Source organism: Mustela putorius, unplaced genomic scaffold, assembly GCF_011764305.1.
Source record: "Mustela putorius furo isolate JIRA1106 unplaced genomic scaffold, ASM1176430v1.1 tig00537248_pilon_pilon_pilon, whole genome shotgun sequence".
Classification (NCBI taxonomy): Eukaryota; Metazoa; Chordata; class Mammalia; order Carnivora; family Mustelidae; genus Mustela; species Mustela putorius.
The window spans coordinates 3,246,621-3,259,527 of NW_025422387.1; the positions used below are offsets into that span (position 1 = coordinate 3,246,621).

A 12,907-nucleotide genomic window follows, 5' to 3' on the forward strand; every position below is an offset into this window, starting at 1 on the left:
AGCGGGTAGGAGGGTGGGTGAACATGACCGTGGGGGACTGGGTGGGTGTCTGCGTGGGTCAGGTGACCCCCTCCGTCGATGAGGGGGTGGCTGGATAGCCGGTTGGGGTGGGGGGTGGATGAGTAGGTGTTAGGTTGTTGGGTTCAAGCATAGAGTCCCTGGAGAGCGGAGGGACAGACAAGGGAGGGCTGTGGGGAGAGACTCTTTCTGGTCCTCCCCGACTTCAGGAGGGCCCTGCAGGGAGGGGGCGGTGTCCATCTTCCCTGGACAAAACCTAAGGGATCTTTTAAGATGGGAGAGGGTCTACGTGTCCCCTGTGTGCCTCCCACAGTCCACTCTCACAAGGGGCCCAAGTCCCCTCCGGTGACACCCTCCCCCCAATGCAGGGACAGAGCTGCCTAATGCGGGGGAGGGCGCTTCCCCAGTGCCCCTCCCTGCGGGGGTCCTGTTCGGAGGCAGGTGCTGCTTCCTCCAAGGTGAGGTTTCCGTTCATACAAGTACCCTCCCCCCACTGGGCTGCTCTAAGTCCTGCCCACCACTCAACGACAATTCCCGGTAGGGAAGGTGACAACCTTGTTTCCCAAAAGCATCGGCTGTGCCTCCCCGACTCAGATACACAGCAGTTACACGAAGCAGAGGCACCTGGCCGCTTAGAGCACGGTTACTGCTCGTGCGTGAAGGCCAGCTGTCTCCCCACACCAGCGGGAAGCCGATTAGAAACCGTCAGGGGGCGTCGGGCCTTTCCCACTGGCAGCTGGAGTGAGGGTCAGTGAAGGGCAGGCCACTTCCTCACGGAGACACTGGGCTAGACAGAAAGGCCCGAAGGGCTGGAGTCGGGCCAGCTCGCGTCCAAGCGCCCGTGTCCTCGTCTGCGAAGCAGGGATTATTGTATTACCCTGTGGGAATCACAGTGTACGTTTGTGTGTTCCTTCTTCCTGGCCAACCTGTGCTGGGTGTGGGGGACAATGTGATGCCAGCCCTGGGAGCCCTTCTGGGGCTTATCTCAGGGCTTAGACCAGACAGCAATCAGGGAAGGCTGTTTGGAGGAAGAGGCAGGTGACCCCCGAGAGCAGCCATGCTGGGGTGCAGTGCTGGCAGGCATCCCAGAGAGCCCCGTGTGGCCCCCGTGGCTGGTGTGGGAGAGCCGGGCCCTGCTGCTCTCTCCTCTAACCCCCCAGCTCCCGGTCCCCAGCGTTCTCGGGACCCGTGCCCCCGGTGTTCACAGTCTCCATGTGGCTCCTTCGTCCCCTCGTGTCCTGAGCCGCCCGTGGCTCCCCTGCCAGCGCGTTAGCTTGCATCTTCCCTTCTCCCCGACTCGGTTTCGAGTCACACCTGCTCTCTGACCTTGCGTACGGTCTGCTCAGCTAGAACGTAAGGCGCTTCTGTCCGTTCGCTGCCATATTCCCCAGCGTCAGAGCAGTTTCTAGAACAGCGCCGGGCACCTAGCTGGCGTTCCGTGAGAAGTCTTGGGCCGACAGTGAGTAAGTGAGCAGGTGACCGCGTGCCGTCGGAAGGTCGTGGCGGCAGGACCTCGCAGCCCGGGCGGGTAGACAGGCTTATCCCTGGGCTGCGCAGAGCCATCGGGGTGCCGAAGTGTGAGGGGAGTGACCCCACCTCGGCCTCCTGGGTCCCCTCCCCACCCCCTGCGGCGGCTCCCGCAGTCCCTCGACCGCCTTGACCGCCTTCTCTCCTCCCGCAGGTCCACCTCCACCTCCTCGCCTGTCCGCCCGGCCGCCACATTGCCACCCACCACCCACTGTCCGCTGGGCGGCGCCCTGGACGGGGTCTACCCCACCCTCATGGAGCCCGTCCTGCTGCCCAAGGAGGCCCCGAGGGTCGCCCGGCCAGAGCAGCCCCGCGCAGACACCGGCCACGCCTTCCTGGCCAAGCCCCCGGGCCGCGCGGGGCTGGAGCCCGCCTCCTCCCCCGGCAAGGGCTCCGAGCCGCGGCCCCTGGCGCCCCCCGGCTCCAGCCACACGGCCATCGCCCGCACCCCAGCAAAGAGCCTCGCACCCCACCACGCCAGCCCGGACCAGCCTGCGCCGCCCGCCTCGGCCGCGGACCTGCACCGGGAAAAGACTCAAAGTAAACCCTTTTCCATCCAGGAACTGGAGCTCCGTTCTCTGGGTAAGACCACCCTGACAGCGGCCACCTTCATAGACGCGATAATCATGCGTCAAATTGCTCACGATAAAGGGCCGCGAGAAGGAGGTTCGCTGGCCAACGACTCCCCTCGCGATGGTAAGACTTCCGGCCCCGCCGCCCACCCACCCCGTCTTGTGGCCTAAAGATATTTTCAGATCTCTGCTTTTGATTTTTCCCCTCATTTTTCGTTGGTTTTGGTATTTCGTTTTGAAACGCGTCTTCGTCGATTGCACGCCCTGATGATGGTTTTATTCCTCAAGCTGCCGCCCACCCCCACCGCCTCTGACCCAGGGGCCTCTCCTCATTTGCACATTGTTTTATCATGATTTCTTTTTTTTGGATTTTCGCTTTTTTTTTTTTTTCCTTTAATGAATGGATCTGTGATTTTGACTTCCACTGCGCCTCCCATCTCCCAACCTTTGCGCCTGTGTTTGGGGAGCAGGGAGCGGGGCTGCAGAGGGGCTCGGGCCGAGGCCTGCGGCCGCGTGGGTGAGTCTGCTGTGGAGGACGCCCGCTGAGGCGGACGGTCTGGGAGAAGACAGGGAGAGGTGGAAAGCGGCTGCGTCTCCGGGAGGAGCCGAGCCCTGCACCCTGCCTGGGTCGTGAGGGCATCTTGGGGTGCCCCTTGCTGACCTGCTGTCCAGCGTCCCCTGCCTCCCATCTCTGGCCCCTGCTCTGGGCTCCCGTTTGCTGGGCTGGGGGCTCCTGGGACTGTGGCCCAGGCGGGGTCCCGGGACCCGAGTGTCCCTGCCTGCCACACCCCCCACTGATCTCACTCCTACATTCCCTTCCCTAGAGACTCCTCTCCCCGCCCCCCCCGGACGCCCCCCCTCTGGGTGGGTCTGTGTTTCTCGCCGTCCCTGGGTCTGTCTCCATCTCCCGGCCCGCCTGCCTGTGTGTCCAACTGCGTTTCTCCTCCACCTGTCACCCTCCCCACCGTTTCGTCTCTCTCCTACCTCGCACCCCCACCTGCGGCCAGCCGGCAGCCCTGCTCTGGCTCGCTCCCTCTCCCCCTCTGCCCACAGCCCCCCTCCAGTCTTGGGGACCCCAGTCAGCATGGCCTGACCCAGGGCCTTGCCTACTGTAGGTTACCATGGCGGCAGCTACAGCCCCGACGGGGTGGAACCGGTCAGCCCCGTGAGCTCGCCCAGCCTGACCCACGACAAGGGGCACCCCAAGCACCTCGAAGAGGTCGACAAGAGCCACCTAGAGGGGGACCTGAGGCACAAGCACCCAGGTAGGGCCCCACGCCACCCTAGCACCCCCGTGCACCCCGTTTAACCACAGCTCTGTGAGAGTGGGATTGCCATCACCCCTTCCTGCAGGCAGGAGAACCAAGGCTCCCCCCAGCCTGACCTGCTCCCCTCTGCCCGCAGGTCCCAGCAAGCTCGGCGGTGAGGCTGCACACCTCCCGCATCTGCGGCCGCCGCCCGAGAGCCAGTCCTCGTCCAGCCCGCTGCTCCAGACCACCCCAGGGGTCAAAGGTCACCAGAGGGTCGTCACCCTGGCACAGCACATCAGTGTAACTACCCCTTCTCTGACCTCATCACCTTTGAACCTGGGCTGGGCCGAGGTCCTGGGGAAGGTGGCAGCGGATCGGGGGGGGGGGTCCTGGGGGGTAAACCGAGCCCTGGTGGCCTGGACCGGGGAGGTAGGGGGTGATGAGGGCAAGCCATGCCGGGGGTTCCGGGGTCTCAGACTCAGACACGGTGGCCGCCCCACATCAAGCTGATGGGGCCTCAGGTGCGTGAGTCTGTGGTCCGCGTCTCATGTACACTGGCCGGTGGGATCTGACCCACCCAAGGGCTGCCACTGTGAGACCTCGGGCCACGACCACCAACCTGAGCCCACGGGGACGCTGTGGCTGCTATGGGCAGATCTCAAAGCACCAAGAACCAAGCCCCGTTCTGTCCCCGAAGCTCAGCCTAGCCGTTGCCCACACAGAAGGTTCTGGTGGGATGGCGGGTGCCTGACCCTGTGCCTCTCTGCCGACCTTCGGCCTGCAGGAGGTCATCACCCAGGATTATACGCGGCACCACCCGCAGCAGCTCAGCGCGCCGCTTCCTGCCCCCCTCTACTCCTTCCCTGGAGCCAGCTGCCCCGTCTTAGACCTCCGCCGCCCGCCCAGTGACCTCTACCTCCCGCCCCCAGACCACGGCGCCCCGGCTCGTGGCTCGCCCCACAGTGAAGGGGGCAAGAGGTGAGTGTTGGGGGCTGTTCAGCTGCCGGGAGGCCTTGGTCGGACGGCTGCCGTGGTGGGGCTGAGCAAGCAGCGGGGCTGCCTGCCGCTGTGGCACAGATGAGAAACTGAGCTCAGGGGCACGGGGCGGTTTGCTCAAGGCCACAGCGCGGGTGGGGGAGAGCTGACGGGCGCACTGCACTCTTTGGGTTCCAGACACCAAGCTAAGCCCTTGTCATGAGTTAACCAGGATTCTCTGCTCAGCCCAGCGAGGGCAGGCCACGTCCCCGTGTCACCGAGGAAAGGACTGAGATATGGGGAAGCGATTCCATTTAGCTCCAGGGGCACAGCCAGCAAGGGGCAGAGCTGGGACTGGGCAGAGCTGGGACTCGGCCAGAGCTGTGTGCTCAGCCTCTCTGCAGACACATGTGCACACTGACTTCTGGGGCCCCCCCAGGAGCTCTCAGGGGTTGGGGGAGGTCCCTGGCTCAAAGGGGGCGCTGCGTGAGTGAGGCCTGAGGGCAGGAAGACAGCAGGGGGTATAGTGAGGTCCCTGGCACACGGGAGCAGCGGGGGTCTGCTACCACCCACAGGCCAAGTCCAGCGACAGTCCAGGGACGGAAGGTCGTACAAGAAGAAACTAGAGCAGAGGGCACACGTGGCCCACAAGGTGTGGCCGACCAAGCCTGGGAGAGCAGCTCTCTCGGGCCCTCCGCAGGGAGAGCAGCTAAGCTCTGCTGCAGGGCAGGGTGGGGAGGGGTCGCGGAGAGAGTGACACATCCCTGTGTCGTTCCGGGGGAGAGAGCGCTGAGCTCTGACCACAGCGGGGCCCCTCTCTCCGCTCAGGTCTCCAGAGCCAAGCAAGACGTCGACCCTGGGCAGCAGCGAGGATGCTATCGAGCCCGTGTCCCCGCCGGAAGGCATGGCTGAGCCTGGGCATCCCCGCAGCGCCATGTACCCGCTGCTGTACCGGGACGGGGAGCAGACAGAGCCCAGGTACCTCTGTGGCCTCCCACCCCGCCCCCGGACACTCCAGACACAAGCCCTTCGCCCCCACGTGGCCTCGGTCCCCACTGTGCTGTTGGGCGTTGGCACGGGTTTACTGTGCAGCCGAGATCCCTCGGGCCTGCTGAGCAGATGCCCCAGCTTGAGGGAGCTCCGTGGCAGCTTCATATGCCTTGGACTGGGGTGTCTCCGCTCAGGCCGGGCCCCTGCACCAGCATCTGCGGAGGACCTGAGCAATAACCAGCTGAACGTGCTCGACCACTCGGGTCGATGAGGACAGAGAACAAGCCAGGTCCGCGAGCCTTGGGAAAAGATGTGGTCTGGGTGCGCACCCAGTTCTTGAAGCCCTTCAAGGGGCTGTGCTGCTGCCGGTAGAGCAGCATGACCCGGCAGAGCAGCTGGGGCTCTCCAGAGACAGCCTGAGCCCGTGGGTAGGTGAGCTACAGAGAAGGTTCAGGGGACGAGGAGACAGGAGACGGTGTCTGAGAGGTGAAGGCAGAAGGCATGGGGCAGAAGCTTCGTTCTGAATTTCCAAGGCCGTTAGGTGATGAGTGCCCCATCGTCAAAGGTGTGCAAGCTCAGCCCTGAGCAGACTGACCTGGGGTATCTGATCTTCGCAGCAGGATGGGCTCCAAGTCTCCAGGCAACACCAGCCAGCCTCCGGCCTTCTTCAGCAAACTGACCGAGAGCAACTCTGCCATGGTCAAGTCCAAGAAACAGGAGATCAATAAGAAGCTGAACACGCACAACCGGAATGAGCCAGAGTACAGTAAGCAGCGCCCCTCCCCCAGGAAGCTGGCGCCCCTACGGGGCTGGGCGCCGACACCGGGCGAGAACCCACAGGGTATTTTATAAAGCCAGTGCACCCGCCGACACCTCTCCCCCTGGCCCTTCACCCCATGTTCGCTGAGCCCCTTGGGGGCTCCTCCTGCGCTTCTCGGTGTTGGGCACACGGGGGGCACACAGTGAGTGCTCGCAGGAGTGGTTCTCGCTCAGCCTCCGCACTGGGTGCTGGGGACTGGGGTCCTGCCCACCCCAGGGCCCTTTGTGTCCCCAGCTCACATTGATTTGTGATTTTTCATTGTATTTGTGATTTTTCCCTCATTTATGTGGCTACTGGATGTCAGTCCTAACTCTGCTTCCCACGCCCAGTGCGGTGGCCCGCACATAGCACGGGAAGCACAGATCCTAGCACAGAGGAGCCTGCCGCAGTCCCCGGCTGGGACTCGTTAGCCGCGGCGAGACTGGGGGTGTCACAGAGGCTTTTCGGAAGCTTCCCAGGGCTGGAGCTGCAACCTTACAGATAGTCCCCAGCCTGGCCTGGTTAGCTCCAGAGCCCTGCCAAGTGCAGTCCGTGGGCCCGGAGGTCGGGAGCCCCAGCAAGCTGGTTAGAAAAGCACACTCCCCAGGCCTGCCCCCGCCCTACGGAGTCTGTGTGCGCTGATGCACTTTGCTTAGACGGGGGGAGGGCAGGGGCATGTGACTTTCTGGGACCTGTGGGCCCCTAAGTCTTACCCTAAATCTTGTCACCCGCCCCTCCAGATATCGGCCAGCCCGGGACAGAGATCTTCAACATGCCTGCCATCACCGGAGCAGGTAACTGTCCAGCCCGGGCTCCAGGCCACCAGCCCCATCCCCACTCTCCTGGTCCCCCCCCTCCTGGCTGCACGCTGGGGAGATTGGGCTGCTGTGTGGAATCTGAAAGGACACTCAGGGAGTGTGGCCTGGGAGGTCACCGGGACCTCAGCCTAGCCACAGTCCTGCGGACTGAGACCTTTCTTAGTTCAAGTGTGTCCTTCCCTCTGGACTCCACAAACCCAGCAGCAGGGACATAGACTCGCACGGAAGGCTGGGGAGGCTTTGCAAGGGGTCTGCGTTGGAATCACATGCCAGGGCCTCCCGGTGTGCTTGGTACAGAATCAGGGGCACACACAACTGTCTGGAAACACCAGCTCCCCGCCGGGGCTTCCGGTGGAGGTCTGAGTGTGGGCGGGGAGCGTGGGCGCGGGCTTTGTACGCGGGTTTCTCTCGGGGTCCACGTGAGCGCTTTTACAGAGAGGACATTTGATTTATTCAAAAATTCGAAGCAGCTGAGGGAACGCCAGAGCTGGAATAGGGACATGGGTGAAAACCCACAGGCCTGCCGTGACGTTTGGGATGTGGGGGACCCTCGGGGCTGGGTCCCCAGCCGCCAGTAGGGGCCACAGTGTGTGTTTCTCTTGCTCCTTGGAAGGCTTCAGGGCCTGGCCTCCTGTGTGAAGAGACTGAGCGCAGAGCAGAGCCGGGGCTGGGGTCCCCGTGGGCAGCCCTGCGTGGGAGGGGTGGGGGGTGCCGGGGTCATTTGCAGGGCTGTGTCCTTTGTGCCCTGGGCCTTTGGTGGGGGTCCAAGGCCAGAGGAGCAGAGGGCAGCCGGGCTAGCCTTCCCAGGGGCCATCGGGACCTCAAGACCTGGGAAAAGCAGTGAGCAAAAGACAACCACTGGATTTTATCAAAGGGTCATCAGGGCCTCCAAGTGGGGGTCTCGACCGGGGCTCGCCCGCCTGTCTACCCAGACCTCAGCAGAGAGGAAACAGTTTGGTCGAACCAATGACATGGTTAGAAATGAAAGTTTCTGGCACGTTGCCATTCGTGATACGGGCCATGGACACACAGGTGCATCTGTCCGTAGAAGTTCGTGCAGCGCTGCCATGAAGATCTGTGCTAGATCCCGTTCCGCTTCCCTGTAAGCAGTCGGCACACACGCGCTGGCGTCCCCACGTCCTGGTCTCTGCGCTCAGCCCCCGTCCGACTTTGCCTTTGTAACTGGAGGTGGTCGAGCTTCCTTCCCGCCTGGCCCGGTCCAGTCGCGCCCCCGTGACCTCGGGTGGAAGGCTCAGAAACATCTGGGATCGCTAGATGCTGGTCTACCAAGAAACCGCCACGGCCTGTCCCCGTCACGTCATAGTTTCCACTCCGCATTGTTTTCTTTGTGTGGAGGAGCACGAGTGCTTTTTTTTTTTCCCCCCGCCAGTGCTCACCCCTGCTGGAAATACTACTTCTTCTTGAGAGACATGGCTTTCTTTTTTTCCTCTTTTTATTTATTTTTTTTGAAGTGCCGGTGAAAAGTGGCCAAGACACACCTCCAAAGGTGGCAAGAGTGTGTCCCTGGCTGTGACCAAGTTTGAAGCTACAAGGAAGAAAAGAGAAACAACACTGGGAGCACACGGTTGCCCAGAATGTGCCAGAAATGTGGTTTCCAACCACGGAGAAGCCGCCCGCCCGTGGAGTTCACGGACGAACCAGGGCAGGGACAGGGAGCCCCGCCCGCCGGCCCCCCGCTATTCCTGCACCCCCTGGGGCGCAGTTCTGAAAATCCGTGCACACGTTGCCTGAGGACGGCAGGCAGAGGGGGCTTGAGCGTTGTGGGCAAGGTCTGGTTTAGCAAAAATGTAGAGAAGAGACGCGTCCCCGGGTCTGCCAGAGTTCGCAGAAGGATCCCCAAGAAAACGAGAAAGGGACAGAAACCCTTGGTGGATGAAAAGGGGTGAATTCACGTGGCTGTGATGTAGCGGGGGTCTGCAGGCGTCTGCGGGGACCAGTCTGAATTTGGCCGCTTGGCGAAGAGGTGGCCAGGCTGGGGGCGGTCACGCGAGTGTCTCTAGCTCTGCCCTGTCCCCCCGCACGCACCGTAACTGCATGGCTATGACCCCCACCTCACCGTCCCGTCTCTGCACCTCTCTCTCCTCGCGGCTCCCGGGCGGGGGAGAGGCTGGGGCAGGAGAGTTAGGCCCAGAGTGGGGAGTGGGGGGGCATGGGGGGCTGCGGGGGCTGAGGGCCCTAGACCTCATGGGGGTCCCCTTCCCTCCCGGAGTCTCTTCCTCAGCCCCCACCAGCCCCGGGGACCCATGCCCAGGACGGAGCTCTGGCTTGAACCTGGTTTCCCAGCTGTGTCTCCCCAAACAGGGCGTCCCCTCCTCTGACTTCCGCCCCTGACACACACACACACACACACACACACACACTCTCTCTCTCTCTCTCTCTCTCTCTTTTTCCCGACTCCCTCTTCAAGGCCATTTGGAATTTTTAGAGAGGAGTAGCCCCAGCTGGGATTGCGGGGCCGGGTGGCAGGGCCGGGGCGTTGCGGGGGAGGCTTCTGAGTTCCCCGAGGGCAGAGCCGGAGAGACATGGAGAGTGGTCATCTCGCCCCCCAGCCCCCCACACCCCAGGGCCTGAGTCCGAGGGGGCCCCCGGCCCGCCCCGTCAGCAAGCCGCAGGAGAGTAAGGGGGACAGGGAAATGAAGAAACATGTTGCTTTGCCGAAATGTGCTCACTGTGTATTCTCTCTTCCCCTCCCCTCCCCCGGCTTCTCTCTCCCTCCCCCTGTTGTCCCCCCGGCCCCTCCTGGCCCCTGTGTGTGTGTCTCTCTCCCAGGCCTCATGACCTGCAGAAGCCAGGCGGTGCAGGAGCATACCAGCACCAACATGGGGCTGGAGGCCATTATTAGAAAGGCGCTCATGGGTAAATATGATCAGTGGGAGGAGCCCCCGCTCAGCGCCAATGCTTTTAACCCTCTGACTGCCAGTGCCAGCCTGCCCGCCACTATACCCATAACCGCTGCTGACGGACGGAGCGAACACGCACTCACCTCGCCAGGTCTGCAGGCCTCCCCCGCCTCGGTCCTCCAGCCCCGCCCGCCCCGTCTGTCCCCACCCCAGTGTCCTTAATCTTGTGCCTCCGCGTTCCTCTGACCGACCCCCTCCAGCTTTGGAGCTTGTGACTTTATTTTTGTGCGTGTTTGGCGTGGGTCTGGAGTCGGCTCTCCCCATCGGGGCGGGCGCGGCCCCGGCCCTCCCCTTGCCCACTAGGTACAAAGGAGCTGCTGCTTTTCTAAAAACACTCACTGCCTTCCTCCCCTGCTGGACACAGGTCCCCCGGGAGGCCCTCGTCTGGGCCGGCTGCATGTCTCCTTGGAGGAGATCAGGCTAGCGTGAGGACCCACCTCTGTGTGGATCAGGGGGTCCCTTCCCGGCAGCCAGGCCTGTGGGGCCCACATCTGCGGGGGCCGTCGTGTGGGACCTTGGCTGGCCTGGGACCTGATGGGGAGGACACCGTGTCTGTGTGTGAGCCTCAAAGTCCAAGGAGTCAGGGAAAGCCGAGGGGCCAGCCCCCTCCCTGCCGCAGTTCCCGGGTCCGTGCTCTGCGTGTCTGAGCATGGAGACCTCGGGCCCATTTGTCTGACCTAGACAGTCTGGTCCCAGGAAGTTTCTGGACTTAGTGGGAGCCTAGGCCTGGCCTCACGGGTCCTGGCTTCTCTGCAGAGGGCTCAGGCTTCCCAGCCGGATCATAGTCCTGGGACAATGGTCAGGGTCAAGCCAGAGCCCCAAGGCTTCATGCTCAGGGTATCGGCCCATGGGTGGGTAGGCGGGCCTCAGGGCAGCCTGAGGGGTCTTTGAAAGTAGCTCAGGCCACTCCCCTCGTAGAAACCCACGTCCAGAATCAGGCCCAGGGCTGGACCTGTCCATCTGGTCGACCTCCTCAGCATCCCGGCAGGGCTGAGCTGCTGTCATCCCCCTCGGTGGGGGCCCAGGAGGCAGGCAGCCCGGGCCGCACCCACCCCGCTCTCACCGTGCGCGTGCTGTCTTCACCATCCAACGTGGCCCTTTCCCTGCAGGTGGTGGCGGGAAGGCCAAAGTCTCTGGCAGACCCAGCAGCCGAAAAGCCAAGTCCCCGGCCCCGGGCCTGGCGTCTGGGGACCGGCCACCCTCGGTCTCCTCAGTGCACTCGGAGGGGGACTGTAACCGCCGGACGCCGCTCACCAACCGCGTGTGGGAGGACCGGCCTTCGTCTGCAGGTGGGTGTGGGGGGGCGGGGGTGTCTTGCTGGCTATCAGCCTGCCAGGTGCACTGGGGCTCGGGGGCCGGGGCAGGGGGTGGGGGCTGCCTGAGCACCTACTGTGTGCCGAGTGTGTGGTCTGGCCTCGTCTGAGAGAACTGATGTGGGTTCAGGAGAGCCCTGAGCCGAGAGGCAAGGAGACCCCCTACGGGTCTAGGCCCCAGGTGGCCGGAGCACGGTATCCGTGAGCAGAGACGAGCAAGGGTATTTTGTTGTTTTTTAAAAAAATTTTACTTATTTACTTGAGTGAGAGAGAAAGAGCATGAGAGGGGAGAGGGTCAGAGAGAGAAGCAGACTCCCTGCTGAGCAGGGGGCCCGATGCAGGACTCGATCCCGGGACTCCAGGGAGGGGGGATCATGACCTGGGTTGAAACCAACTGAGCCACCAGGAGCCTGGGGCAGTCTTGAGGAAGCTCACAGGAGTTAGGAGGAATTGGGATGGTGCCAGGCTGGGGGTAGGGGGAGACACAAGGCTCAGGCTCAGTCCCCAGGGTGGTAGACAGGTGGGCCCGGAGGCCTCTGACCGTCTCTCCTGGTCTCTCCGGCAGGTTCCACACCATTTCCCTACAACCCCCTGATCATGCGGCTGCAGGCGGGTGTCATGGCCTCCCCGCCCCCACTGGGCCTCCCCGCGGGCAGCGGGCCCCTCGCTGGGCCCCACCATGCCTGGGACGAGGAGCCCAAGCCGCTGCTCTGCTCGCAGTACGAGACGCTCTCCGACAGCGAGTGACTGTCAGAACGGGGTGGGGGGCGGCGCCAGGGCCCAGCGAGTGGCCAGAGCGGCTGGGCAAGGAGCGGGGCGGCCACCGACTCCCCCCACCGAGGAAGGAGCCCCCGAGTCTGCCTGCGCGCCCATCCGTCCGTCCGTCCAGAGCCGGCATCCTCGCCTGTCTAAAGCCTTAACTACGACTCCCGCCCCGGGCTGGTCCTGTGCAGTGACCTTACTCAGGGGATGTTTACCTGGTGCTCGGGTGGGGAGGGGCCGGGGAGGGGGCGTGGCGGTGTGTGGCGGCCACACGCACGCAGCCGGGGCGGCCAGGGACCCAAAGCAGGATGGCCACGCACCTCCCACGCCACTGCCTCCCCCCTTAACACATTTGGAACCAAAGTCGAAACTGAGCTAGCAGCCCCCGCACCCTCCCTCCGTCCCCATTCCGCTTCTCGCTCTGGACAGACGGACGCGGGCCCTGTCCAGCCCCCAGCGCTCTCGTCTTGGTCTCCACGGACTGCCCCAGTCAACGAGACTGCTGGAAACCCAGCTGGGCCGGATGGGCGGGCGAAAGGGCCGGGTGCGGTCTGGGACGAGCAGACGCTCCGAGGAACTGGACTGTTTGTCTCACACGGCGCTGCCGCAGCGGTGGGAAGGAAAGGCAGGTGTAAATGATGTATTGGTTTACAGGGTATATTTTTGATACCTTCAATGAATTAATTCAGATGTTTTACGCAAGGAAGGACTTTACCCAGTGTTATTGCTGCTGTGCTTTCGATCTCTGCTTACCGTTCAAAAGGTGTGTGCAGGCCGCCAGGCAGTGACCCCATCATCCGCAGGACTGAGGGGGGCGGGGCTGTGGCTCGCGAGCACCCCCCCTCCCTCCCTTCCTTGGGCAGAATGAATTTGATGGGTACTCTGTGACCGCCATCTGCGCACGGCGGGGGCATTCTGTCATTTACACACGTTGTTCTCATTAAAAAGCGAATTATACTCAA

At 63.3% G+C, this 12,907-nt stretch overlaps 1 protein-coding gene across 22 annotated transcripts in view; it reads left to right on the top strand.

Moving 5' to 3' along the window:
• NCOR2 (nuclear receptor corepressor 2) overlaps positions 1-12,907 on the top strand; it is a 206,997-nt gene extending 194,090 nt beyond the window's left edge. For 9 of the 22 annotated variants that reach the window (XM_045073531.1, XM_045073532.1, XM_045073534.1 and 6 more), the window contains 10 exons: positions 1,700-2,241; positions 3,233-3,382; positions 3,522-3,667; positions 4,152-4,345; positions 5,171-5,320; positions 5,950-6,098; positions 6,872-6,925; positions 9,740-9,961; positions 10,980-11,159; positions 11,749-12,907. In XM_045073531.1, the coding sequence (XP_044929466.1) occupies positions 1,700-2,241; positions 3,233-3,382; positions 3,522-3,667; positions 4,152-4,345; positions 5,171-5,320; positions 5,950-6,098; positions 6,872-6,925; positions 9,740-9,961; positions 10,980-11,159; positions 11,749-11,930 (1,969 nt within the window). In that variant the 3' untranslated portion in view covers positions 11,931-12,907. The remainder of the gene's footprint in view (positions 1-1,699; positions 2,242-3,232; positions 3,383-3,521; positions 3,668-4,151; positions 4,346-5,170; positions 5,321-5,949; positions 6,099-6,871; positions 6,926-9,739; positions 9,962-10,979; positions 11,160-11,748) is intronic. The other 13 variants (XM_045073541.1, XM_013056417.2, XM_013056416.2 and 10 more) reach the window with 7 other exon arrangements.